This window comes from Lithobates pipiens, unplaced genomic scaffold (genome assembly GCF_037356315.1).
Source record: "Lithobates pipiens isolate NorthernLeopardFrog02 unplaced genomic scaffold, aLitPip1_a1.2 Scaffold_1, whole genome shotgun sequence".
Lineage (NCBI taxonomy): Eukaryota > Metazoa > Chordata > Amphibia > Anura > Ranidae > Lithobates > Lithobates pipiens.
Genome location: NW_027507685.1, coordinates 5,467,364 through 5,494,685, shown reverse-complemented (window position 1 = coordinate 5,494,685; position 27,322 = coordinate 5,467,364). Strand labels below are relative to the sequence as shown.

The 27,322-nt window shown below is 42.9% G+C and overlaps 1 protein-coding gene across 3 annotated transcripts in view; it reads left to right on the top strand.

Annotated features, from left to right (window-relative positions):
* ARHGEF9 (Cdc42 guanine nucleotide exchange factor 9) overlaps positions 1–27,322 on the top strand; it is a 659,595-nt gene that overhangs the window by 427,369 nt on the left and 204,904 nt on the right. For all 3 annotated transcript variants that reach the window (XM_077475005.1, XM_077475175.1, XM_077475090.1), the window contains one exon: positions 11,761–11,940. In XM_077475005.1, the coding sequence (XP_077331131.1) occupies positions 11,761–11,940 (180 nt within the window). The remainder of the gene's footprint in view (positions 1–11,760; positions 11,941–27,322) is intronic.

The following is a 27,322-nucleotide window of genomic DNA, read 5'->3' as shown; positions in this document are numbered from 1 at the left end:
GATATTCTGGGAATATGCTGGATGGTTCCTCAGTAAAATCTTGCAGGGGGACGTTTTAAGACAGGTTGGATATACCACACTCCATAGATGGGGAAACAGAGAGAAAACTCATAGTGAAATGTTTGCCATCAATTATCAAGCGCATTCAATGCGCAACTTACAGGATTTTTGGCAAAAACAGGCATCAGTAAAAAAAATCATCCGAGTCCTCCGCTGAATGGCGTGCGTTCCACAGAGATGGAAATTTGCATCAATGGTTAACACGAACAAGAAGCAAGTCGATGCATTTCACCCCTCCTCCAGGGCATCATCAAGGACATCCAAAATATATTCTGCCATAGGCTAGGGTCACACAAGTACACAACACTTTTCTTAATGTGTCTTGCTTGGTTGTAGTAGCTTACATATGAAAGAATAAAGAGAGCTTTTCCTCAACATAAGGTTATCGCTATCGATGTTTAAAAATGTTATACAATATTGTGAATCAGAGGAGAACTGATCCCATGTATTTCTATGCTCAGTAGGTTGGAAACACAGGAGTTTTCCATAAAGAAAAGTGTTGTATGCATTACCAACTGGTTGACCTTAGCCAAAATCTGACCATTAAACTTATTCATCTGTATACTTCAAATAAGTATTTACAGTAAATGGTACCATATACTGTAAACATAAATTACAGAAATGCTAACTGAATATTAAAGTTATTTGGAGAACATTTGGAGAACAGGCTTCACCTAAAGTCTTTGCCCTCAAAATTGATGATTGTATCATCAGTAAAACGGACACAATCAGCTTCAAGGCTTTCGTTCCTGTTCACAGTTTTTGTACAATGTGTCTGGTTCGGCTGTCACAGGTAGGGTTTTGTTTGACCTTTTAATTTTTATGCATCATCATTTGTTAGATATCTTGTCACCAGAAACTCGATATCGAGCTTATGAGTTGTTCTTTAAAGAAACCCTACACGTAGCCGTAGTATTAGCCACTGACTCGTGCCTCTATTTTCATACCAAAACATTTCTTGTATTTTACGTACCTCACTCTCCAACTTTCAACCTCAAGGACAGGACATCGCATCTTGGGCACAAGTTACCCAGAGCCATGTCTCAGGCCGACAGTGAAGACCTCACCTCCCCTCTGTCACCTTCTCCGGCTTCAGAGAGCGGCAGCGTGCACTCGCTCAGGGGATGGACCATTCCCAAGTTGCCGGTGGAACTGAGGCGCAGGCAGGTGCCCTTCCCTGCTACAGCCAAGCTCTTCAGGCTCCTCTTACCTCTGCCAGCCACAGTTGGGCCCAGTACCGAGCAGGCGTACCTTCAGTCAATATCTGCCGCAATCCCTCAACTCCACACCATGGTGTCATCCTTGTCTACCACAGTCACAGATGTGCAGGCTAGAGTGGCACTCTTGGAGGCTCGCCTGGTCACGACCATCCCTGACCTGGCCACAGTTCAGGTTCTGACACCCCTTTCCACAGGTACCACAGGGAAGAGTCCCACTGTCCTCCCAGCACACTTGGTCCAAGCCAGCATTAGGAAGGACATTCTGGGTGGCAAGGATGTCAACCTTGCCTCCCTCTTCATTTCAGTCTATGACCTGGCAGAAAAAAAATCTTACACCTGGGGAGAAGTGTCAGTGCTCCTCAAGGCCAAAGATCACAGGCTCAACTGCAAGTTGTCCATTCCAGAATTTGCGTTGGCCTTCAGGATGTCCTATGCTCAGCCTCTCCCAGTAGGAGAGAAGAGCTGGACTTGTATTTTCACAATGTGGTGGACCCAGGCTATAAGTACGGAGGCTTTGCATTTTTTATGATTATCATTGTTCCTTTTCCACCAAGGCGGCAGCCAGGCTTTCACAGTTCCAGACAGCCATGGATTGGAGCCTCATGGACACGAATTGTTCTGACATCACTTTGTCGGCCTGTGCTCCCCTCCATGCTCTATCTGTCAGTCCTCCACCCACACCGCCACCTGGTGTGCCAACGTGACAGCCAGTCACCCCTTCGAATTTCCCTCCACCTCCAATGTAGTCCAGGGCCTGTCGGCCCTTGTACAGAAGCCCCAGGTGGACAAGTTTGGATGCTCCATTCAGACAGTAGGAGGAGCAGCCATCTGCAATAATTTTAACTACAGGTCATGCAATTTCAGCCAATGCCTCCTGCTCCACGTCTGTATCATATGCCACAGGGCACATCCTAAAAATGTATGCCAGGCCAAGCAACAAAAAAAGTAATGACTAGGCCAAGTTAATGCCATATGCCACAGGACCCCGATCAGATCCTTAACTTAGACACTGAGGCAGTAGCGGACCTACCAATGTGGGAGGAGTTCCTTACTACGTGAAACGGTATATCAATGTTTATACCATCAACATCGCCCCTATCACTGCTGGTAGTGACAGATGCTGCAGCTTCCTCAGGCTTCGCTGCAATTATTGGCCACCATTGGTTTGCAGCACCATGGCCTCCAGAGATACTCTTAATTCCCCGGGTTTACCCAGACTTCCTCCCTGTTCAAGCTTTACCCAATCGTGGCAGCTGCTCAGCTCTGGGGTCATCTCTGGACAGGACAAACCATGGCCTTCACCACCGACAACCAGGCCACGGCCGATATTATTAATAAAGGCAGGTCCAAGTCGCTCTTGATTATGTCCTTCCTACACAGGCTGGTACGTCTATCTCTGCAGCACCAATTTAACGTCCATTGTTCATTCATTCCGGGCAAGTACAACCTTGCAGCAGATGCACTGTCCCGCTTTAATTACACTTCCTTTTTTCAGCAGAATCCTGGAGCCGATCCAGTATCAGCCCTTATCCCTACTTGGTCTCAGCTGACTCTGGACTAGAACAGCATCTGCACAGAGCGACCCAGCTCATCAATAAGTCTCTGTCCCACAACATGCTAAAAGCTTACCACACAGCTTGGAACGTATTCAACAAATTCCTGGCATCCTGCTCCGGGGGAAAAACAGACACCAAGCACATACTGGCTTTTATCTCCTATTGCCATAATCAGTTGGCCCTGTCCCATAACACTATCTGACTATACTTATCCGGCATCCAACACTTTCTTGCTTTACGGGACCCCGCAAAACCATCTTTATTCACATCCCACGCGATCCGGGCCATCCTATGCGGCATCCAGAAATGACAACCTATAGTCAATGCCAAACGTCTGCCTATAACAAGTGCCATCTTCAGGGATATGTCGTTGCTAGTTCTCCATTTGGCCTTCTCCCCAGCCTGGTCATACAAGCAGCCTATTACTGGTAACCCCGCCGTCCAAGTTCTAGACATCACCTGGCTCGCTAACAAGACTATTTCATCCTCCACCTTGCAGTATCTAAAACCCAGCAATCAGGCTCCCAGGTAGACACCCACCTCTATAACACAAACAATGTCTGGTGTCCAGCAACCATACTAGATCGCCTACTGTAACTCCTTCTGGTACAGTCGAACTCTAGTCCCCTACTACCTTTTCCGATCAAACCCATAAGTGCCTGCCAGTTTGTCAAACACGTGAGGATACTTCTCCGCAACCTACATCCCAACCCCAGTCAGTATTCCGGTCACTCTTTCCATATTGGAGAAGCTGGGGGGGGGGGGGGCATGGCAATTATTTTTTTGCCTTTTTAACAAAAATATTTATTGATCTGAGCTCTGGCACCTTCATTTTTCTTGCACTAGAGGAGGGGTTTCCAAACTTTCTAGACAAAGAGAGCCAGTTTAGACTTTAGAGGGGTTGGACTAGGGCCAGTGGGAATAGACAATGCCCTGGCATCCAGTGGGAATAAACAATTCTGTGGTGTCAGTGAGTGGAACAGTGCCCCATTCTTGGTGTCAATGGAAGGAATTCTTCCCCATCTTTGGTGTCAGAGGGAGGCATAGTGCCACATTGTTGGTGTCAGTGAAAGGAATTCTGCCCTATTGTTGATGTCAATGGGAGGAATTCCACCCATAGTTAGTGTCAGTGGAAGGAATTGGCCCTTTTGATGGTGAGTGGGAGGAATAGTGTCCCATGTTGGTGTTAGTGACGGGAATTATGCCCCATTGTTGGTGTCATTGGATGGATTAATGCCCCAAGGGCCAGATAAAGGCAAGCAAAGGGCCACAGTCTGGAGACTGCTCCACTAGAGGATAGTGATGTTTTGGCACCTTGTTTCTGTGAATCATTTTTTAAATATTTTTATGCAGTGGGGCAGCCATAGTTGCACTGTAAAAATGCCTGATGTGTTTCCTCCTGATTACTACTATTTATAAAAATGAAGTGAAAAAGTATGAATAAATTAGAGATTGTTTATCATTGGCATTAACTGAAACCAACTGACTTAATAGAGGATTAACTGAGCTTACCTCATTAAAGCTAAACAGCAGGCAAAGATCTAGACGCACAATTGAAATCTGTATTAGTAAACAATTTTACCTACCAAAAGATCTGTGATTCTGTTCAGTCATTCTTGTGATAAAGGCACCCTGCCCAGACAGCACAGACAGGACCTGGGTCTCCATGCAGACCACACAGCAGTAAAGCAATACAGTCAGCCCAGGATGAACCTGGACCTCTGCCTACCCAAAGAGACAGCCTTTGACATTTGTTGGAAGATTAAACCTTCTTTGAGATTTGATATACTTTTTTGGCTCAGCTTTTTTATTGCTCGTAGAATGGAAATGCCTGATCCTAAATTATCGCTCATTTAAGCAATGTGGAACCAAACATAATAATAATAGTGGTTATCTTTAGAGCAACAAAGCTCATTTTTGCCCAAAGAAAAAAATCACAAAGGACTCTTACTAGTTGCTAAGTTGCTATGGTACTTTACAATACTTTATTTTATGAGTAAGTTTCAGCTGTCCTTGGGAACTGAAAAGTTTTGGCATTTAACAATGCAATGTGAAACATGCAAAGTTCAATAACGCACAGTAGTAGTTTAAAATTCATATTACTGAAGCCAGAACAGTGCAAGATGGATTTTGATTACGGGAACTACTTTGTATTGTTTTATTGAGTAAGCCCATTTTATATGTGTGCTTTTGTGTTTGCATGTATAGGTATTTATCACGCCTATGGTATATCAACTTTTTTTTTGTAATAAACTCTTTGGCAATTTTATTTAGCTACAGTGCTTGGTATTGAGCAAAACATTAAGGGCCGGTTCACACAGCGAGGCGCGGCGAGGCGTCTCCGACTTGCCTCGCCGCGACCTGCGGGCACCTCAGCGGCGACTTGCAGAGAACTTCTGTATAGAAGTCAATGCAAGTCGCCCCCGAAGTCGCCCAGAAGTAGTACAGGAACCTTTTTTCTGAGTCGGAGCGACTCGAGTCGCTCCTCTCAGAACGGTTCCATTGTACAGAAAGGGGGCGACTTGCGGGAGCGAGGCGAGGCGAGCCGTGTCGCCTCGCATCGCCTCGCTGTGTGAACCGGCCCTAAAGTATAACGAAAGGCAATTTTGTTTTGTTTTGGATAGAGTGGAGAGGGATTAGAGCGCTTGTCAGTTTTTATTCCTGAATGTGCCCCCATTAAGGAGCTCTATCCTATTTGTCCTGTTTACCATTATCATTGAAAGTGAAACACAAAGAAAAAATCTCAAAATTTTGGTTGTCCCCAGAAAAGTAAGAGGGGGGAAATCGTCTAATGGGACACTAGTTCTGTAGACCCAGGGGTCCCCAAGGAATTCCCTTACTTTGCAGGGATTTCCTCTCACTTTCAGTTTGGCTATTGGATAGGAAGTGAAGAGAAATCTCCCTTGCTCTATCCAAAATAATAAAAAAAAAGCTTTGGCCTATAGTTCTACTTTTTATTTAATATAGTACCCTGTTTCCCCTAAAATAAGACCTAGTGTGATTGTCGGTGATAGCTGCAATAAAAGCCCTACCCCCCAAATAAGCCCTAGTTAAAGTCCTTGTAGGTCTTCTTTTCAGGGTAGGGCTTATTTTTGAGGAAACAGAGTAGGGCTTATTTGGGTGGTAGGGCTTATATTGCAGCCAACACCGACAATCCCGCTAGGCCTTATTTTAGGGGAAACAGGGTATCATGTGGTAGAGCTCTTGTGGGATGAACCAGATTCAAGTTGCATCTTCCATGGTCCCAACCCTTTTTAACAGATAGTAGAGGTTTGGGGGGCTTGTGACATTATCCATTGCCGTCTTCTGTCTTCTGATAGTTAGCTCCGCTCAGCTGCACTGCCTTGTCTGGAAGACTGTTCCTTTCCTGCTGCATTGTTGACGTGAAGAGCTTGGATTTTGCATCTGATAGTGTTGTAGGGAAGAATGTAATCATATAAACACAAAGGTACATAAAGGACTGCAATGTACTAAAATTTCCAATTCTATAAAGTCGTGACATTATGGAATTGGGTTAGCAACCCATCTCTTTCATTGCTGATATGTCAATGTCATATAGGTTATGCAGTAAATTGAATTTCGTTTGTGCATTATCTATAAGTATTCACCAACAGCTACTGTTTCATTTGTACCTGCCAATAATACAAGATACATTACATTTGTAATTCCAGTCCCATGTTAGAGAGTAGGGAAGGATTAGAACCACTGTCAGATTTGTATTGCTGTCTATGTTCCTGGTGGGTAGGTTAATGTTCTCCCCTTCCCTTGAGAATTCACCTGATGGGAACATTTATTGCTGTTGGAATTTCCCAGACAGGATATGAAGGCAATTCTTCCTTCCCAGTGGGACAGACATCCGAAAAAGAAATGGATAGCAGTTTTAGCCAGGGCCGTCTTTAATATTGATTGGACCCTGGGCAAAACTTTTCTTGGGGCCCCCCATGCAGTTTTCGCTCTCCACCTGCTCTGAGACATACAATAAATAGCAGCTAGACTCAAAATCAGTTTACTGAATCAGATCAGGCAGCTATTGCAATTGGTTGCCAGAGGTTATACTGTATCATTACTGCTCGCTGACTGGTTGCTAGAGGGTACAGCACACATTACAGCTCATTGGTTAGTTGCTAGAGGTTACAGCACATGATTTCTGCTTGATGATTGGTTGCTAGAGATTGCTGTGGATATGACCTCAGGGGGGCAAGATATATATATCAATGCTGCTGGCCGCCACTATTTACATATGAATGCAGGTAATTTACATGTAAACACAGGATCTGCAGCTGAGTCTTCTGTACACAACAAAAGGGCAGAGCTGAGCAGCATAAGTAGCAGCACTTCACACTGATATATTGGGACACAGCACAGGACTAAAACCTCAAGGGATGAGGGAATTTAAACCAGGATAGTTGGCAAGTATGAGGCAGCTGCTTTGGGCCCCACAACAATGACAGGGCCCAGGGCAGCTGCCCCTTTTGCCCTGCCTTAAAAACGGCCCTGGTTTTAGCCATTCCCTGCTCTAACCAAAAATATATATTAAAAGTTTTGGTTACACATACACATCAAGGAAAGTTCATAGTGGCAAGGACATTGATAACTTTTACTTGTTTGAATTTCATGGTTGGTAGTTGCGGAGAACAGTTTTTTTTAATTTCACTTTCCCATGGGTATATCATTTCATTTATACTTACTGTGTTCTGCATTTATTTTCTAGGCTTGAAAAGTAGTACTATCAATTTTAGCTCTGTTACATTTATTATATAAACCAGTAGGATGTATCAATGGGGTTGATTTAATAAACGAATAGAGAATGTTTACTTAAAGTGGACTTCCCTCCTCTACCAGAGGTGGCCAAGATCTTCTTTAACTAGATTAATAAGTTAATAATTGTAATGATTGAACAGGCCGGAGTTTGTTTTGTCAACTGTTTTATGAAATTTGCTCAAAGTTCAATGAATTTGTGGAGAACCTTATTGAAGTCTATGGGGGATGAATCTTGTTATACCATTCTGGGCATTTTCTAATAAGCAAGCCATTGTCACACATAAGGCATAGAAAGCTGGGTGTTGCCATAAGAGACATGTACCAAGGCCAACATTCTTTTTTTTATAAATGTAGTTGAACAGCGGGTAGATGACTTTTTAATGTGGATTCAGTGACAGTATTGAAATACACAAATCTGCTTTCCATCTTTTCTTTTTAGACATTGGTAATTCTAAGTAATTGTTGGTCCGATACAACCTCATCGCCAGATAAATGGTGAGGGGTTTTGAGAAGGCCTACTAAGTCAAATAGGTTGATGTTTATCTTATGTTGCTATATATATCTATATATATATTTATATATATATATATATATATATATATATATATATATATATATATATAAATCTAGATATATATATATATATAGACATGGGTTTTGTTCTTATTGGGGGGGGGGGGGGGTTCTTTTCTTCAGAAGCCTTGCTCCTTGAAAAACATGTTCAAGTAGTTCACACCCTGTCACGCATACATTTAAATTATGGCTCAGCTATCTGACCTCATAATGGTTTACGTATGGGTTTTATTCTACTGATCACCTGACTTGCCTATTCTTTTGAAAACTTCAATAAACATTTTTGAAAAGAAATAAATCTTTTAAAGTACAGGCTTGGGCATGCCTTAAAGCTGTACATGGTGTTACACAATTGGGTACCAAAGGATATGTAGCCCACCACTGCAATCCACATTATAGCACTCGAAAGCACATAATAACAGAATATCTCTCTACACAGTATTGTCAGCTTCCCTCTGACAGCTCCAACGCCCACTGACAATATGGCTGCTGTGAGTCCGCCCATTCATTGTGAGGGGACAGGGTTATATACCCCTTCATATAATTGTCTCTTGTGACTTAAGCAACCAGAGGCAAAGGTTAAACAGTGCATTATGAATTGTTCCTAATCTCCGGAGCAAACTCACAAACGTATTATCCAACAGTTTGGTATTGGTTGCAAATGAAAATCCCAAGTATTCGCCTTGAAAATTTGAGGGGAGTTTAAAGAGGAAGTAAACCCTGATGAGTTTACTTCCTCTTTCATTCCCTGCAAAGGTAAAGCATAATGGACTACTATGCACCGCTGTCCTCTGTAGTCCGGCGCATCCATCTTCTCGGTGGGTCTCGCTGTTCCGCCGCTGTCATTCGGCGAAGCTGCGATGATGTCACTCCCGCCCATGCGCACGGGAGCTGCCACGCGCGGCATATCGCCGTTGACGGCGGCGCGCTCAGTGCGCCTGCGCGCCGCTGTCTATGGCGCATGTGCCGTAGAAAGCGGTGCCTGTCTTTCGCCAAATATCTTCTAAACCATGTAGGTTTAAGAGATATTTCTTGGACCTACAGGTAAGCCTTAATCTAGGCTTACCTGTAGGTCAAAGTGTGTTGTAAGGGTTTACAACCACTTTAAATCTCAATTCTAAACAGAGCTTAACTTTATTCACTAAGTGAACATTTTATACTTCTTAAGGGCCAGCTCACATCAGAATGTGGCACGGGAAAAGCTGATTTCCCGCAACGTGTTCAAAATGCACCGCACTTACGATCTGCAGCGGGTGTCAGTGTTAACTTAATCACACCCCAAACGCTGGTCGCAAATACAGTGTGTTTTTAAAAGTAGTGCATGCAGTATTGCGGTCCTGTGAGATTTCAGCCCATTCAAATGAATGAACTGAAATCACATTGCACCTGGGTGGCATGTGAATCGCACAAGAACACACAACATGCTCCTGTGTGATTCATGATGTGACCTGGCCCTAACACCTGACTTTTCATTCAACCAGTTTTTATAAGTTAGACTAAAATGATTTCAATAACAAACAAAACTGTTCATTGTTACTGCTTTACAAATTTACTGTGACTTATATTTTGAATTTGGCGACATATGCTATTGTACAATGTAACTTGTTTACCAATTAATTATATATCATTTAATGTGTGTCTTCAATTAGGGAGTAGTTGATGTGCTTACAGTCTTGCTAGTTTGTGGAAAAGAAAAGTATTGTATGCGTAAAGACAATTATGGTGTAAAAATGCTTTGTCTTGATTTTTCTTAAGGTATTTAACTGGTTCTGGTCCCCTGAATCCAGTTACTGTAATCAGTTTCATCAGCACTGAAACAGAACTTTAGTCAGCAGTGCATATTCTTGCTACTTTAAAGTGTTTGTTACCCTAAAAAAAATAAAAAAAAATAGACCCCCTTCCCTTGGAGCAAGAATAACAACACAGTGCTTGTGTTGTGTAGTTTGCCCCCCCCCCCATATCACCTAAAATACCTGGCTGATCCTGCCTGGTTCTTCCCTTCTCCTATAAACTGACCACGGTTTATCATGACTGCTGAGCCCTAACACCGTGATCAGTTTACGTGCCTCCGTCATCCGTTGTGTCTCCTTGCCCCCTCTCTCCCCCGTCCTCTCCACCCTCCCTGCCTGTCAGCATGTCAATGCCGTTCGCTCCAATCCTGCTGAAAAAATCATTGTTGTATTCCTATAATCCCCAGTGTTATATAACAGTATGTGCCCCAGTGCATGTTATTTATTAAGAAAATGCTGCGTCATACCTAATTTCAGAGTGCCCCTGGGTGCTCACAAGACAGCCCGCAGCTCTCCACCCCTCCTCCCCTACTCCCGGCTGATGTCATCCAGGTATTCTCAGCCCCGTCCGCTGTAGCTGTTGAATTAGGAAAGACAGCGGCCAGGTGAACGCAGAGGGTTGCTCTGAAATTAAGTATGAAGCTACATTTTTTTTATAACATACACTGGGGCACATACTCTAATAGTACAGAGGGGATTATAGAAAGAAGAAAAGTGGCTTTACAACCACTTTAAAGCAAATTTTATTGCAATACAATGCAAGGTCAACATATATGCCTGGCCCCCCTCCCCCCCCCCCTGCAAAAATCACCTGCAGTAGGTGAAAAGTTTACCGCTAAAGAAAAAATATTTTATTTTACCTTACCTCTGTCTTCTGCATTGCTGGGCGTGATGTCACCTTCTTTTCGGGGGTATTCCTGGGGAATATAGAGCTGGCAAAATCTTACAAGAAGACAACCCAGTTTGTTACAAGTGTCTTTTCACAAGATTTTGGCTTCTCTGTATTCACCCAGATCCCGCTATAAGGAGTATGATGTCACCCTTGCCTAGGCTCCACTGCCAGAAGATAATAGGATTTTTTTTTTCTGACTTGTTTCTTTACCGGTATCTTTTACACCTACTATCACCAGGTCATTTTTCAGGGGGGGGGGGGGCAAGCATTACAAGCAGACCTTGCCTTTTACTGCAAGGTCCACTTTAAGTTAGGAAATAAGAAATCTCCGTTACCAACAGATTGAACTAACTGTTGGCGGTTACTTTTTTTTTTTTGTAGCAAGCTGAAATCACGGTTTTCGTTTTGGATAGAATAAGGAAGGGTAAAACCCCTGTCAGGTTGAGATTTCTCCTCAACATTCAAGCAGCTCTAGATTTAGAGTATGGTATATGGGTGTTTTTTAGGCGCTCAGTCACATTACCAAAATGGCTAGAAATGAATTGTTAAGAGCAATGTGTGATTCAGAAAAATGTACCTGATTGCTTTTACGTCAATGGTGCTTTATTCCAACTTTGATGCACTTTGGTGTGTCCTTTTTTATGTCTGTGAATGTACCCAGGTTCTGATTGTAACATGGTGTTAGGGTTACAGTACAGGCTGATTGAGATTGGGATTGTGGTGGTGTAGATTGAATCAGGCCGGGCAGTACCGCTGATGCAATCATTCATTACCTGTCTTCTGTGTGGAGTTTTTTTGTATTCTGTTAGTCCCCTTTTCTGTGTGCTGCACTGTGATCACCCTGTTTAATCTCAGCAGCTCAAATGACTTAATATGACTAACAGCGATTTCCTTTTTAATTTATACAGCTAATCAGCGGTGGATCTATTGTAAGTGCTGAGGCAGCATGGGATCACGTCACCATGGCCAACCGGGAGTTGGCATTTAAAGCCGGCGACGTCATCAAAGTCCTAGATGCTTCCAACAAGGATTGGTGGTGGGGTCAGATTGATGATGAGGAAGGATGGTTTCCTGCCAGCTTTGTGAGGGTAAGTGACCCCAATTAATTGAGGCTATTTAATGAAATGTTATTCTGAGATGTACATAATACAACAAGAATATTTCGATTATGAGAATGTATAAACTGCACAGCAGTGTCATTTCAGCATCAAGAATATTGTTACTTTTCATAACCCGCAAACACTTTGTGTGCTAAAATACAGATCAGTCTCTTTATATGGAATAAAAATATTTTGTAGGGTGTCAAAGAAGAAATGCACTCTAAGCCCTTGTACACACGGTCGGACATTCCGACGGAAAATGTCCGATCGGACCGTGTTGTCGGATAATCCGACTGTATGTGGGCTCCATCGGACTGTTTCCGTCGGAATTTCCGACGGATAAAGTTTTAGAGCTGGGCTATAAAACTTTCCGACAACATGATCCGATCGGACTTTGTCCAATTGTGTGTAGAGTATTCCGATCGGACAAAGTGCCACGCATGCTCAGATCAAATTCCTAGACCAAAGCTATTGGCTACTAGCCTGAACGTAGTCCCGTCGTAATGAAATAACGTCATCACATTACGTACGATTGGATTTTCCGAAAACTTTGTCCGACCGTGTGTATGCAACACCAGTTTCGGACAAAATCCGTCGGATAAAATCCGACGGATTTTGTTATCGGAATGTCCGATCGTGTGTACAAGGGCTAAAAGTTAATAAAAGTTAATAGAGTGAGCTGTTACAATCGCTGAATGTAGTTTTGTGTGGATGATTTTTAGCTTGGGAAAGCTGACAATATGGATATAAGCAGCTCTCTTACTGATGCCATCCTTAGCCCTTGTACACACGATCAGAGATTCCGACAACCAAATCTGTCGGATTTTGTCCGTCGGATTTTGTCCGAAATTGTTGCATACACACAGTCGGACGAAGTTGTCGGAAAATCCGATCGTTCAGAACGTGATGACGTTATTTCGTTACGACGGGACTACGTTCAGGCTAGTAGCCAATAGCTTTGATGTAGGAATTTGATCTGAGCATGCGTGGCACTTTGTCCGATCGGAATTCTCTACACATGATCGGAGTATGTCCGATCCGAGCATTTTGTCAGAAAATATTTCCGGCAAGTTGGAAAATTTGGTCCGACGGATATTTCAACGGAAACAGTCCGATGGAGACCACACACAGTGGGAATATCCAACAAAATGCTCCGATCGGACACATTCCATCGGAATCTCCGATCGTGTGTACAAGGGCTAAGAGATTTAGGACTAAAGCCGCGTACACACGGGCGGAATGTCTGGCCAACTTAGTCCGTCAGACAATCCGACGGACAGTCCGTCCTACTTTTGAATGAACGGACTTGACCACACACGGATGCAAAACAGTCCGTCGAAAGTTTGCGCGATGACGTATACAGCACGTACGACGGGACTAGAAATAGGAAGTCCAATACACAGCAATGCAACCTTTCGCCGTGTAAATCCTTTCTGAGCATGCACCATACTTAGTCCGTCCAACTAGCCTACTGACGAGCGGATTGTCCGCTGAAACCAAAGTCTGACGGACAGTATTACGGAAATTCCGAAATACTTAGTCCGCCAGACTGCACGCTGAAAAAGTCCGCTGAAGCCCACACACGAGTGGACTGTCTGCTGAAATGTGTTTCGGCGGACTAAGTTGGCCAGACAGTCCGCCCGTGTGTACGCGGCTTAAGGGAAATTTATCTAATTGGGTTTTTAATGGGAAATCATGCTAGGATAAAAATGTCTCCTTCATTTAAACAGCCCTTTATTGTCTGTTTTGTCCATAAATCATGAAAACATACAGCTGCTCAGAGAATCACAACAGAAATTAGGAGGCGCCTAAGTTTTGTGAAATCTGGCAACAGAGAAATTCAGTCCCCGGGGACGTAAATAAAAGTCTGGGCGTCCCGCGGAAAAGTTTTGATGGGATGCCCGTCTCCTGGCAGTCTCTCTTTCCAGCATTTTATAATGGTGGCCAACTAAACACAAAGGGGTTGGTTTATTAAAGATAGATAGACGATGCCTAAGCGATTGGTGAACAGCATCTATGCTACCTTTAGTAAATCAACATAATAAAGTGCCTCTATAACATTGAGGATTAGTGGCCTATTGTGCAACTAATAATGCTGCTTGGTTTAAACTGGTAGCTAGCAACCTGTGCACTTCATATACTTTTGCTGCCTTTTTCCACCGGTGGGTAGCAATGTATATTGCACCCCTAAAAGTAGTCTCATTTTTTGCCAGTGTCCTGTCAAGCTACACATTTTTAACCTTTTATAATAACCACTGGCATATTTTACTCCTGTTTAGTAGCATCCATTATCTTGGTGGCCAGTTAGTCCCTCATCGGCGTTAAGAGAGTGACTGAGTAGCACTTGATTTCCTTTCTAGGCAAAGTGCACTGCATAGTTCTATAGAGATACTGGAGTGCCTTGTGAAGTACTGGCAGGCAAGCTCAACCTCTCAGCGTTCTTCTTCCCGACTCTGTAGTGTGCAGCCAGCCGCCAAATCTAGCGCTCTTCTCCTTAGAAGTCATTGGCCAGAACTAAGTGGGTGACTCAATATGCAAGAACGTAGCCCACTCTTGGCAGCCAGCAATAGAAGGAATCCTTCGCAGCAAAAAAAGGGGAGGAATCAATGAAAAAAATCAGACAGGGAATTTTTTGGACACCTTTTTGTAGACTCAAATTCAGAATTCTTGCCTTTCCCTCTCAGCCACATAAGGTGCATTGGCTATAGGTACCTTTAAATGATATGCGAATGAGTTTACTAAAGGCTGTTTATTTTCTAAGGGAAGTTGCACTTTGTAAGGGAATTTGCCCCAAAGTTTAGGGATTGAGGGTGACGCTCTGCTGATTTCCATCATCCAATCATGTACAAGCAAAAATGCAGTTTAAAAAAAATTCCTAGCATGTGATTGGGTATTCTTTGAAAAATAAAACTTCCCTGCATTCATTAGCCACTTCAATACCAGGTCCCCTCCTGCCCAAGCCAATTTTTAGATCTCAGCGCTGTTTAAATGACAATTACGCGGTCATGCTACACTGTACCCAAACAAAACTTTTTTTCATTTTTTTCAAACAAACAGAGCTTCCTTTTGGTGGTATTTGATCACCTCTGCGTTTTTTTTTTTTTTTTTTTGCCAAACAAATGAAAAAAGACCAAAACACTTTTTAAAAAAAAGTTTTTCTTTGTTTCTGTTATAAAATGTTGTAAATAAGTAAGTTTTCTCCTTCACTGATGGGCGCTGATGAGGCTGCACTGACGGGCACTGATAAGGCAGCACTGATAAGGCGGCACTGATGAGGTGGCCCTGATGAGGTGGCACTGATGGGCACTGAAAGGCTGCACTTATGGGCACTTATTGGTGGCACTGATAGGCGGCACTGATGGGTACTGATAGGTGGCACTGATGGACACTGATAGATGACACTGATAGGCATCACTGATGGCACTGGCACTGTCAGGTATTGCTGATGGGCACTGATTGGCATCTGTCTGAGCACTGATTGGCATCTCTTTGGGCACTGGCATCTGTCTGGGCACTGGCTGTCATCCCTGGTGGTCCAGGCTTGCATACCTGGTAACCATACATTGTGGGCATCCCTGGTGGTCCAGTGTGGGCATCTGCAGGGGGGGGGGGCTGCGCTGATAATCAGAGCAGACACCCCTGTCAGGAGAGCTGCCGATCGGCTCTCCTCTACTTGCGTCTGTCCGATGCGAGTGAGGAAAAGTCGATACACGGCTTTTCCCGTTTACGCTGTGATCAGCCGTTATTGGAAACCACTGATCACGTGGTAAAGAGCCTCCATCAGAGGCTCTTTACTGAGATTGGTGTTGCAGTGTGCCAGACTGACACGCCGCACCACCAACAGACCATGCTGCACGCCCCCCACGGGCGCACACCAGCTCTTATCCATATGACGTTCAGCCAGAATAAACGGAACCACCACCTGGCCTAGTTAAGCACTGGGGCAAATTTCCTTTCAAAGTGCAAAGTGAACAGCCTATTTACCTTTAGTAAACCAACGACAAAGTGAGCCTAGTAATAGCTGAAATAGTTTGTCCATAGCTGTCAATATTATCAATAGCTGTCAAATAGGTAGTCCAACATTGCAGAGGATATAAATAAGATATCCCGTTAAAGGTTTATAGCTATTAGCCCTTGTACACACGGTCGGACATTCCGATGGACAATGTCCGATCGGACCGTGTTGTTGGATAATCCGACAGTGTGTGAGCTCCATCGGACTGTTTCCGTCAGAGTATCCGACGGACCAAGTTTTCCAGCTGGGCTATAAAATTTTCCGACAAAATGATCCGATCGGACTTTGTCCGATCATGTGTAGAGAATTCCGATCGGACAAAGTGCCACACATGCTCAGATCAAATTCCTAGACCAAAGCTATTGGCTACCAGCCTGAATGTAGTCCCATCGTAACGAAATAACATCATCACGTTACGTATGATCGGATTTTCCGACAACTTTGTCCGACCGTGTGTATGCAACATTTTCTGACAAAATCCGTCGGACAAAATCCATCGGACAAAATCCATCGGACAAAATCCGACGGATTTAATTGTCGGAATGTGCGACCGTGTGTACAAGGGCTTAGAATTCAAAGGCAACCTTAAGGAATGCTGGGCATTTTCTTTTTTAAGAAATCCAATGGGTTTGGAGCTGTCATTTTTTTTTTTTTAAACATTGAGCACAGAACACCAAAGGTAAGTTCATGTGACTGTTAAAGCTATAAAAAAGTATGTTTCATTCACGTAGAAAGGGTGGATTTTTTATCACTGTATGTCATACTGCCATTTTTGGTACATAGAGTGCCTAATGGAATTTTCTTTGATGCCCACAAAAATATATAGCTCCTTCTTTGTATCAGAAAACCAGTCAAGCAAAGATGACTGAGCTGGTATTGGATTATTTCATTGCTCTTCTGTGCAGAAAAATATATTTGCCTAAAAGTTACACTGAGGGGCATTTAAATGTAAATACGGCTAACTTTCTATTGCTGTTGTATATTTTATGCCTATTGCTAACTTAAATTTTGAAACTTTTTTTTTGCACCAAAATTTACTATAAATAAAAAATTGTATTTTAAATCATGCAGCTTATCTGTTATACAGCAATTCTAGTCATGCACAGGACAAACTCTAGCTTATCCGCTAGAAGCATATTAAAAGGACATTACCACAGCTTTATAAATCAAATGTGTATAATACTAATTCATTCTGAACACAGGGCAGGTGCAAGGATTTTTGACACCCTAGGCTAAACCTCATTTTGCCACCACCCCCTTTGCTCCACCTGTGACTTCATCCCCTTTGCCCTGCCCATGTGACAGGAGGTGGCGCTATACAGGAAGCATCAGCTTTGCTTCCTCTAGCGCTGGCTCGAGTGCTGCGTCTCTAGTTACACTACCGGTCGGACGGAGCAGCTGCCTGAGACTGAGTTAGTTACAGCCTGCAGAGCATGCAAACGCAGAGGGAAACCAATGGCCGGGCGCCCCTAGGCAGCAGTGCGCCCTAGGCGGCTGCCTAGTTTGCCTAGTGGTAGCACCGGCCCTGTCTGAATACATAGAAAAAACCTAGAAGTAACACTGAACCCTAGACAAAAACGTCTTGCCAGTGTTTTATTACTCTTCATACAGCAATGATTTTCATTTTTCTGTTAAACATCAGGTTTTATAGTTATCTTTTTATTACGTGAAATGTGCATGATAGCTTCTTCTTCAGGTTTCTTCCTGTTCATGCACCTGCATCCTTACTGATGATGTTAGATTAGCTCCTTCTTAGGACACAGGCTGAAGGTGTAGGCATCATTACATCTTTCTGCAGCTCAAAACATCGGGGGACAGCCAAGGGTGGCAATGCTGCTCCCCCATGGATGTACAGAGAGGATGAGTCTTATCACACTAAAGCCTTGTACACACTAATAGCTCCTTTTAGTTCAACCCAGTGGGCCACTGTACTAACGATCCAACATTAGTACACGATCTCCCCCGCTGAGCTGTTGTGCTCTGACAGGGGGTGCCCCCCCCCCCATCCCCGCCAGAACACTCCGATCAGCACTCTGCTATTGGCTGACAGCGCTGATTGGGAGCCGGCCGGCTGCTGGTTTTCCAGCATGCTCGCCTGTCAGAAGCCGGCTTCTGTCGGACCCGCTGACATACGCACATTTTTATTGATCCGGACAATGTCTGCCGACATTCGGCCCGTGTGTACTAGGCATAAGAGAGGAAGTGTGTTACTGGCAGGTGGAAATAAAGGAAAAAAGCCTGAAAAATAAATTCTAGGTGAGAGGAATGTGGGGAGCGAGTGATTCATTATAATTTACTGTACTAAAGTCTCAGTTTCAGTGCTGGAAGTTTGGTGCTTACAGTAATGTCCAGGAGGAATTAACCTAACGTAGCACCATTCAGACATGGGACAGCCATCAATAGACGTGATTTATTTTTGCATGGCAAATGTTCAAAAATATTTTTTTCCCGAGTTCAACTTTAATGATTAGGGTTGTGGCAAGGGGTTAGAGAAATGTATGAATTGTAAGGCCCCGTTCACATCAGGCCGATTTGACATGTCAAATCGCACGCCAAATCGGAGCCTATTGCAATCCGAATCGGTGCAATGCCGACTTTGCGGCGCCGCACCGATTCACAAAAGTAGTTTCTGCACTACTTTTGCCTACTTCGGGGGCAATTCCAATAGACATATGTGCATGAACCCGCAAAGATGTCTTTCAAATTGTCCTCGAACTCGCACTGAAATGCGGGTTCAGCTGAATTCGCACGATTTCAAACTGCCCTCAGTGTGAACTTGGGCTCAATAATAAGTTATGTTTCACAGTTTTCAAGTTAGGGGTTAGGGTTACAGTGAGGTTAAGTTTTAAGGCCAAGTTAAGTTTTAAGCATTTCAATTATTTTTTTTTGTTTGTTTTATAAAGACTTTATTGGGCTCCTAATTTTTTTTATTTTACATTTAAAAATTACACCTTTTCTCCCCGCTGTTCCCTACTTGCCAGCTTCAGCCACATGAACTTTTGGCTTAAAATCATTACTGATTGTGCAGTAATAAATTTAAGCCAAAGTTCATGAACTTAACTTGAATCCTGTTGTTTTAAATCAGCAAAGAGATAATAAAAATCAAAAGGCTGCCCCCAGTCGAGTACAAATTTCATATAATACATTAACAAATACAATAAAAAAATACAGTATCAGCAAGATCTTTTACAGTAAAAAGATTTCTGACATGTGTATCTATAATAATTAACCTCCCTGGCGGTAATCCCAAGTCTGGCTCGGGATGGGATTTCAGTACCATAAGCGGTAACCCCGAGCCAGACTCGGGATCGCATCGCTGGATACAGGGAGAGTTACTTACCTTGTCCCCTGGATTCAGTGATGTCCTCCCTGCTGTGTGTGCGAGCCGTCCTCCGCTCGATTCACACAGTGCCCGAGTGCCGCCGAGCTCCGTTCCCTGCGACGTTACGGCACACGGGAGCAGAGATGGGCGCCAAATTCAAAAAAGTAAAAATACACAAAACACATACAGATTACAGTACTGTATAAAAAAATACACACCCCCTTTGTCCCTAGTGGTCTGTCCAGTGCCCTGCCTGCACTTTTATATTATAAATACCAGCTAGAAAACAGCGATAATAAATTAGAATCACTTGCACAATTGAGCGATAGCGATTTGTGGGGAGATCCGTCATCAAACACTAAATCTAATGACAGCGACAATTCTGCAAATGAGCAAATTTCAGTGTTTTTGGATTTGATTACATTATTGAATCATTTTTATTATTATTTGTTATCATTATTTATAGTTTTATTTATTTATATTATTATATATTATATATTTATTATATTTATTATATTATAAACTTTATCATACCCGGGATGTCTACTAGACTCTGGTTTGAACAGATTTAAGAGAGTTATTCCTGAAGCCGCGTACACACGGGCGGACTGTCTGGCCAACTTAGTCCGTCGAAACACATTTCAGCGGACAGTCCGCTCGTGTGTGGGCTTCAGCGGACTTTTTCAGCGTGCAGTCTGGCGGACTAAGTATTTCGGAATTTCCGTAATATTGTCCGTCGTACTTTGGTTTCAGCGGACAATCCGCTCGTGAGTAGGCTAGTTCGACGGACTAAGTATGGCGCATGCTCAGAAAGGATTTACACGGCGAAAGGTTGCATTGCTGTGTATTGGACTTCCTATTTCTAGTCCCGTTGTACGTGCTGTACACGTCATCGCGCAAGCTTTCGACGGACTGTTTGTGCATCTGTGTGTGGTCAAGTCCGTTCATTCGAAAGTAGGACGGACTGTCCGTCGGATTGTCTGACGAACTAAGTTGGCCATACAGTCCGCCCGTGTGTACGCGGCTTAAGAATTACAGGACTACAATATAAAACACCACATTTCCATGCAAAATAATTGTACCGCTTTCAGCACCTAAAATCAGAAATAATTGTACCGCCAGGGAGGTTAAAAATGCTAGAGTTCCCCTTTAGGATTTCCTTCTTAATGTTCGTTTAAGTGTAAGGGTTCAGGTTAAGCATTTATTTAGGGGTTTTAGTTTGGTTTTAAGGTCAGGTTAACAAATGATTATCGGTTTAAGGTCAGGGAGTTTTTTGAAAATGTTTTAACATACAATTGTTATTGACAGCGAAATCCTGGCATCATGAACAGCAGTGCCAGGGGGGCGAAATGCCTGTCCATGTGTAATGGAATCTATATACACACAATGGCATTGATTATTTCTTTGCTGTTTCTCATTTCTCCCATTATCTGTTTTTTTTTTTTGCACAGCTGCTTTTAAAATACATAAGTGCTAAAGACCAGGCCAGCATTCAGGGACCCCCCTCTGCATGCAGAAACGTAACAGTACAGATGGTGTTGGATGTTTTTGAGCATTAGTAAAAGAATCTTTTTCTGCTCTCATCTCTTCATTTACCTTCTGTAGCAATGACCTGGTTAAGCTTCTGCATTGCCAAATCTCAAAGGAATAAGTTCTATTTTTCGAAACCTCTAAGGATTTACCCAAGGATTTCCATATTTATTTTTGTTTCCTTGTCAGGATATTGCACTGCCCACTTATCCTTCATAACTAAATAGTTATATCAAAGCTCTATTAGAATTGTGGATTTGCAGTTATAATCTAGGGTGGCCATTTCAGCTCAGCTCACGCAGTGTCCATAATTGAAACAGATCTGGCCCCTATCTCTAAAAACCCATATAAGCTTTAACATGTTAATGTTATTTCAAATGTTTTTGTTTCCAATAATTTTTATTGCCAGATTTCAGATGTTACGTGTAAAAAAACTGTTACAAATGGTTGAAAAAAGAATTATACAACCTACTCAGCCAATGGTAACATTCAAAATAATAAGAAGCCTATAAAGGAACGTTACTTCTACACCCCCATGATAGTAACATTTCTGCTACTCATCAGATCATTTTCCAAATAGCTAGTCTGGGCAGGGGTGCAAAACTTCACCTCCAAGAAGGATAGGAATTTAAAGAAAGGGGTAAAAAAGAGTATGTAGAGAAGCGATGGAAAAGCTCAATACCAATATTTCAGGACCATCTTTGGACTCTGTGGGGGTTATTTACGAAAGGCAAATCCATTTTGCACTACAAGTGCACTTGGAAGTGCAGTCACTGTAGATCCTGTTGTTCATGATTGGATGATAAAAACAGCAGAGCTTCCCCTCATTTCAGACCTACCGCCCCCCCCCCCCCCCCCGATTTACAGCGACTGCACTTTCAGTGCACTTGTAGGGCAAAGTGGATTTGCCTTTCGTAAATAACCCCCTAAGCCCTTGTACACACGGTCGGAGATTCCGTTGGAATGTGTCCGGTCGGAGTGTTTTGTCGGATATTCCGACTGTGTGTGGTCTGCATCGGACTGTTTCCGTCGGAATATCCGTCGGACCAAGTTTTCCAACTTGCCGGAAATATTTTCCGACAAAATGCCCCGATCGGACATACTCCGATCATGTGTAGAGAATTGCGATCGGACAAAGTGCCACGCATGCTCAGATCAAATTCCTACATCAAAGCTATTGGCTACTAGCCTGAACATAGTCCCGTCTTAACAAAATAACGTCATCACGTTCTGAACGATCAGATTTTCCGACAACTTAGTCCGATCGTGTGTATACAACAGTTTCGGACAAAATCCGACGGACTAAATCCGATGGATTTGGTTGTCGGAATCTCCGACCGTGTGTACAGGGGCTTAGAGTAAGATAGCTGATCCAGGGCTCCCATGTCTTTTTCAACTGGGATATTTTATCATTGAGGATGGCCAAGAGTTTCTCATTGACCATTACCCTGGAGAGTTTGATCTTATTCAGATCAAACAGTATCATGGGAGATTTCCACAACCACGCTATTGCGACGTGAACTGCTAAGAGCACAAAGGAGATCAGCCTTCTCACCTGCCACTGAGCCTCTAAAATGGATCGGCCTAATAGAGCCTGTTTTTTTTTTAAGATTTGCATCTGTCACATAATTTAGAAAATCATAGACACAAATACAGAATCTGCTGACTTTTTATTTTAAATGTTTTTATTTGTTGAGATCCCCCCCCCCCCCCCCATGGTCCCCTGATGAAGACTACTAACCTCTCTGCCAAACACATATTTTACAAGCATGATCCATTGTTGTCACTATCAGCAAGTTGATACAAAATAATGAAATGCAGCCAATGCTGAGATGAATGGCTATGAAATGCTGGGGGGGGGGGCAGCAAGAATGGAAGAAAAATGGTTAAAGCAATGGGGTTGATTTACTTAAGCCTAGGTTCACGATTTCTCTCCCACATGTCAGTCCCGAATTCGGCTGCAATTTCAGAAACATCTGTGCAGGTTTCTGCACAGATGTCAATGTAAATCGCAGCCCAAAATCGTAAAAAGTAGTACATAAACTACTTTTTGAAATCGGTGCAGCGCTGCAGATGGGGCGTCGCACCGATTAGGACGGCGTCATTGACAGGAATTACGTGAGAGTGCATAATCTGGTGCAGCTGTGCATGGTAGCCAATCAGCCTCTAACTTTAGCTTGTTCAATTAAGCTTTGACCAACAAACCCGGAAGCTGATTGGCTACCATTCACAGCTACACCAGATTTTGCACTCTCCAGTTTTAGTAGATCAGGTATTTGCAATTAGCGGACCTCCAGCTGTTGCAGAACTACAAGTCCCATGAGGCATAGCGAGACTGGCAGCCACAAGCATGACACCCAGAGGCAGAGGCATGATGGGACTTGTAGTTTTGCAACAGCTGGAGGTCCGCTAATTGCATATCCCTATAGGACAGTGATGGCAAACCTTGGCACCCCAGATGTTATGGAACTACATTTCCCATGATGCTCAACCACACAGTAGAGTGCATGAGCATCATGGGAAATGTAGTTCCAAAACATCTGGGGTGCCAAGGTTCGCCATCACTGCTATAGGAGATCAACCCCAGTATATTATTAGAAAAAAATGGCAATCGTTTGATTCACAGTGATTTAACTAAAGTCATTTGGCTAGAAATTTGACCATCTTGGAACTATGTGCAAAATAAAAAATATCATAGTTATAGCAATCCTACTAGAATAGTTTTAGCTGGACTTCCAGTGACAAATAAATTAAAGCCCAGCTCCAGTGAACATTTTTTAAGCATTTACAGGTGCAACTTTTTTTCCTTTGGAAAAAAAAAATTTAAACCTTGTGATTAATTGCTGACCGCTGTTAGCGCCGCAGTCAGTATAATAATTTGTCACAATCCCTGTATTAGCTGTCACTTTTTCTGTACAGTGTGGTATGCTTGTAAAAGTGGAGAAAAAGACAAATATAGACCCCTCAAATAAAAGAGAATGCTCAAACTAAATACTCTCATTACAGATAATAACCCTTTTCTGGCGGAGGTCATTGAGGCCTAGATGCCCAGAGAAAGTTAACAGTGTCAGCATGAGTCAGTTAATGTGACAATAACTGTATGAATATTATATGCTGACAAATGTGCAAAAATGTTAAATTTTTTTTGTAATACATTTTCTCTTCATGCAATTCAACATTTATATCCGACAGTTACAGTATTAATTAGATGGCTTTACATCTATCACAGCAATCTATAGGTTGCCTCAAACCTTCATGTGATGCCTATGTCATAGTGATCACATGATTGGGAACCAATCTGATTGGTTCCCTTTTATTAATGGGCATAGAAGCTGTCAGTGACAGCCTGGATTGAGAACCAACAAGGCTGGTGGCTTTGGCAGGCTAGCTATATAGTTGGTAGTGCACACACATCCCATGTGTTACAACATATAATATAGCCATACAAAGCCTACATATAGGTCAGCTGGAACTTTCAAACTATTTTTTTTTTAACTCAGCATCTTTATTACTGAGCTAGATAGCAAGTCTTCTTTTCATCATTCACCATGGAGTACTATACTGTATGCCTCTGCATGTTTACCTGGACTGGGATGCACAGGGGTCCCAAGTATCCCCGTTAGAAAGTCACATTGATGCCGGTTGGGACACAGCAGCTACATGGACACTGCTGCTGTGCCTCAATTTGACATCTGTGTGGGTATGTGTCCCCAAATGCAGACAGTGTGACTAAGCCCTTGTACACACGGTCGGAGATTCCGACGGAATGTGTCCGATCGGACCGTTTTGTCGGATATTCCGACTGTGTGTGGTCTCCATCGGACTGTTTCTGTCGGAGTATCCGACGGACCAAGTTTTCCAACTTGTTGGTAAAATGTTCCGACAAAATGCTCCGATCGGACATACTCCGATCATGTGTAGAGAATTCCGATCGGACAAAGTGCCACGCATGCTCAGATCAAATTCCTACACCAAAGCTGTTGGCTACTAGCGTGAACGTAGTCCCGTCGTAACGAAATAACGTCATCAGGTCGGATTTTCCGACAACTTTGTCCGACCGTGTGTATACAACAGTTTCGGACAAAATTTGACGGATTTGGTTGTCGGAATCTCCGAATGTGTGTACAAGGGCTAATGGGGCAGCATTGGGAGTCTGGCATTGGAACAGAGGCTTGCAAGAGGGGTCCTTCTGAGCCATTTTAAACTTCACTAACCCCTTCTCCTACTTCAACGTGTAAAGAAAAAAATAACACCATCATTTGAAAAATGAAACTTACAGTCCCAGTAGTTTACAATCTATATGGTACATTGATGAGATATAATAAAGATTTATTGTTATTTAACCAGGCCACCTCAGTGGCAAAGTGGCTAACCTTGTAGCACTTGAGTGCTTGGCCCACCTTTCAACAGGGAATTTATTTGCCCTTGTGGGAACATTTAAGTGGTCTTTCCCTTGCTCCCGTGAGTTAGTAAAGGGATCTTTGGATTTCATACTTATTTACTACATTGTAGGATTAAGATTAAGACCCCTTTCACACTGAAGGCATTTTAGCGCTAAAAGTAGCGAATGTAAAGCGCCTGTAAACTGCCTGCCCTGCCAGCCCGAGTGCTTTCACACCAGGGCGGCGCACTTGCAGGATGGAAAAAAAAGTCCTGCAAAGAGCATCTTTGGGGTGGGAGCAATTTATACTTCGCTCCTAAACTGCCCCTGCCATTGAAATCAATGGGCAGCGCTGCCGAAGCACCTGCAAAGTGCTTTGGCAACGGCGATTTGCGCTTTTTAGTGTGATGCCAGAGAGGACTGCTTTCAATTATAAAACACAGAAGCTAAGCTTCTGTGTTTTATAAGTGACAGTAGTGAGCGACATTATGAAACTTAAAGATGCCGGCTTGTCAAGCCCCCCTTTCAAACTCAATGGCATAGAACCCCTACAGGAAGCCCAGGGGTACCCCTTATTGGTGCCCTGACTGTTGGCTATACCAGTGAAAAGCACCTTTCCAAAGGAAACCCTTCATAACAGAAATATTAAGGGTGCCATTGCTAGTTTCTACTTTGGGCTATAATGCTGGTCATCTAACTTCAATGTATTCTGACCCAAAACAAGTATACAGATGAGCAGTTTTGACTTTACTTGTAACATACTTGTTCCAGGTCAATGACAATGTATTCACAGGAACAGGCATGGTTCCTCCATATTTTTCCCTTGACGTATTTCCTTGATCTAAAAGTGTTCTGAAGAAAGTTCTGAAAAAAATATATTAATTGGGTCTCTATGCAGCTTTGGGTAGTGATGGTTAAAGTTGTTAAATAAAAATCAAACACAAATGAAGAGAACCAGGCGTCCTTTACATAATGTTGCTCCCATTTCTCTCATATCTTGATTTATTATGTTCTAAAAATAATCCATGCTTCCATTCTACCCAAACCAGAATTCAATTCCCCCGCGGTGAGATTTGAGTCCTGAGAAATCAAGTGCTCATGGAGAAAGGACAGCTGGATGTTTGCTGGTGTGCAGGCATTTGTAATCAGCAATGGAAGAAAAAAGTGCATTATTTATGAACAGCAGCTGGGAAAACCAGTATGAAAGGTTAAAATATGGAGGCAGCAATGCAATCTTGCAAGCAGACCTTTACACAGGCAACACCGTTTTACTGTGACAGCAGTGAGGGCTCGATGAACTTTACAGCCACGAACGTAACTGTAGAGTAATGCATAATAAGAGTGTTCAAAGAAAAGCTACTTTGATAAAGGACGGGACTTATTTAAGCAAACCAGTGATATTTATGTTCGAAATGATAAATGACAGAAAAAGCCTTTAGGGGAACCTGAAAAGAAAACGGAACTGGATCCATTAATATGTGGCGTCTTGGAATTCTTAATAAGTTCTCTATATAACCAAGCTGAAGTCTACTTATTATGATATTGGTTTGTTTGGAAAGTTCGCCATAGGTTTGCTTGCAAATGGTCTAAAAACTTTCTCCACAAATTAGAAAATTTAAAGTCACTGATTCTCCAGGTTGGTTATTCCTACCAGTCAACGTATAAGTTGGGAAAGATTCAGGATCGCATTGGCTTACTTGGAGTTCTCCATTAAAACTGAACTCCACTCTTTCCAGTAATGTCCCTACTCTGTTCTGATGCCAGCCCTCTTCTGGGTTAAATGGCAGCCCTAGTCATTCAACCCACTTCCTCTAAGCCCTTGTACACACGGTCGGACATTTCGACAACCAAATCCGTCGGATTTTGTCTGTCGGATCTTGTCCCAAACTGTTGCATACACACGGTCGGACAAAGTTGTCGAAAAATCCGATCTTTCAGAACGTGATGACGTCATTTCGTTACGACGGGACTACGTTCAGGCTAGTAGCCAATAGCTTTGATGTAGGAATTTGATCTGAGCATGCGTGGCACTTTGTCCGATCGGAATTCTCTACACATGATCGGAGTATGTCCTATCAGACCAGTTTGTCTGAAAATATTTCCAACAAGTTTGAAAATTTGG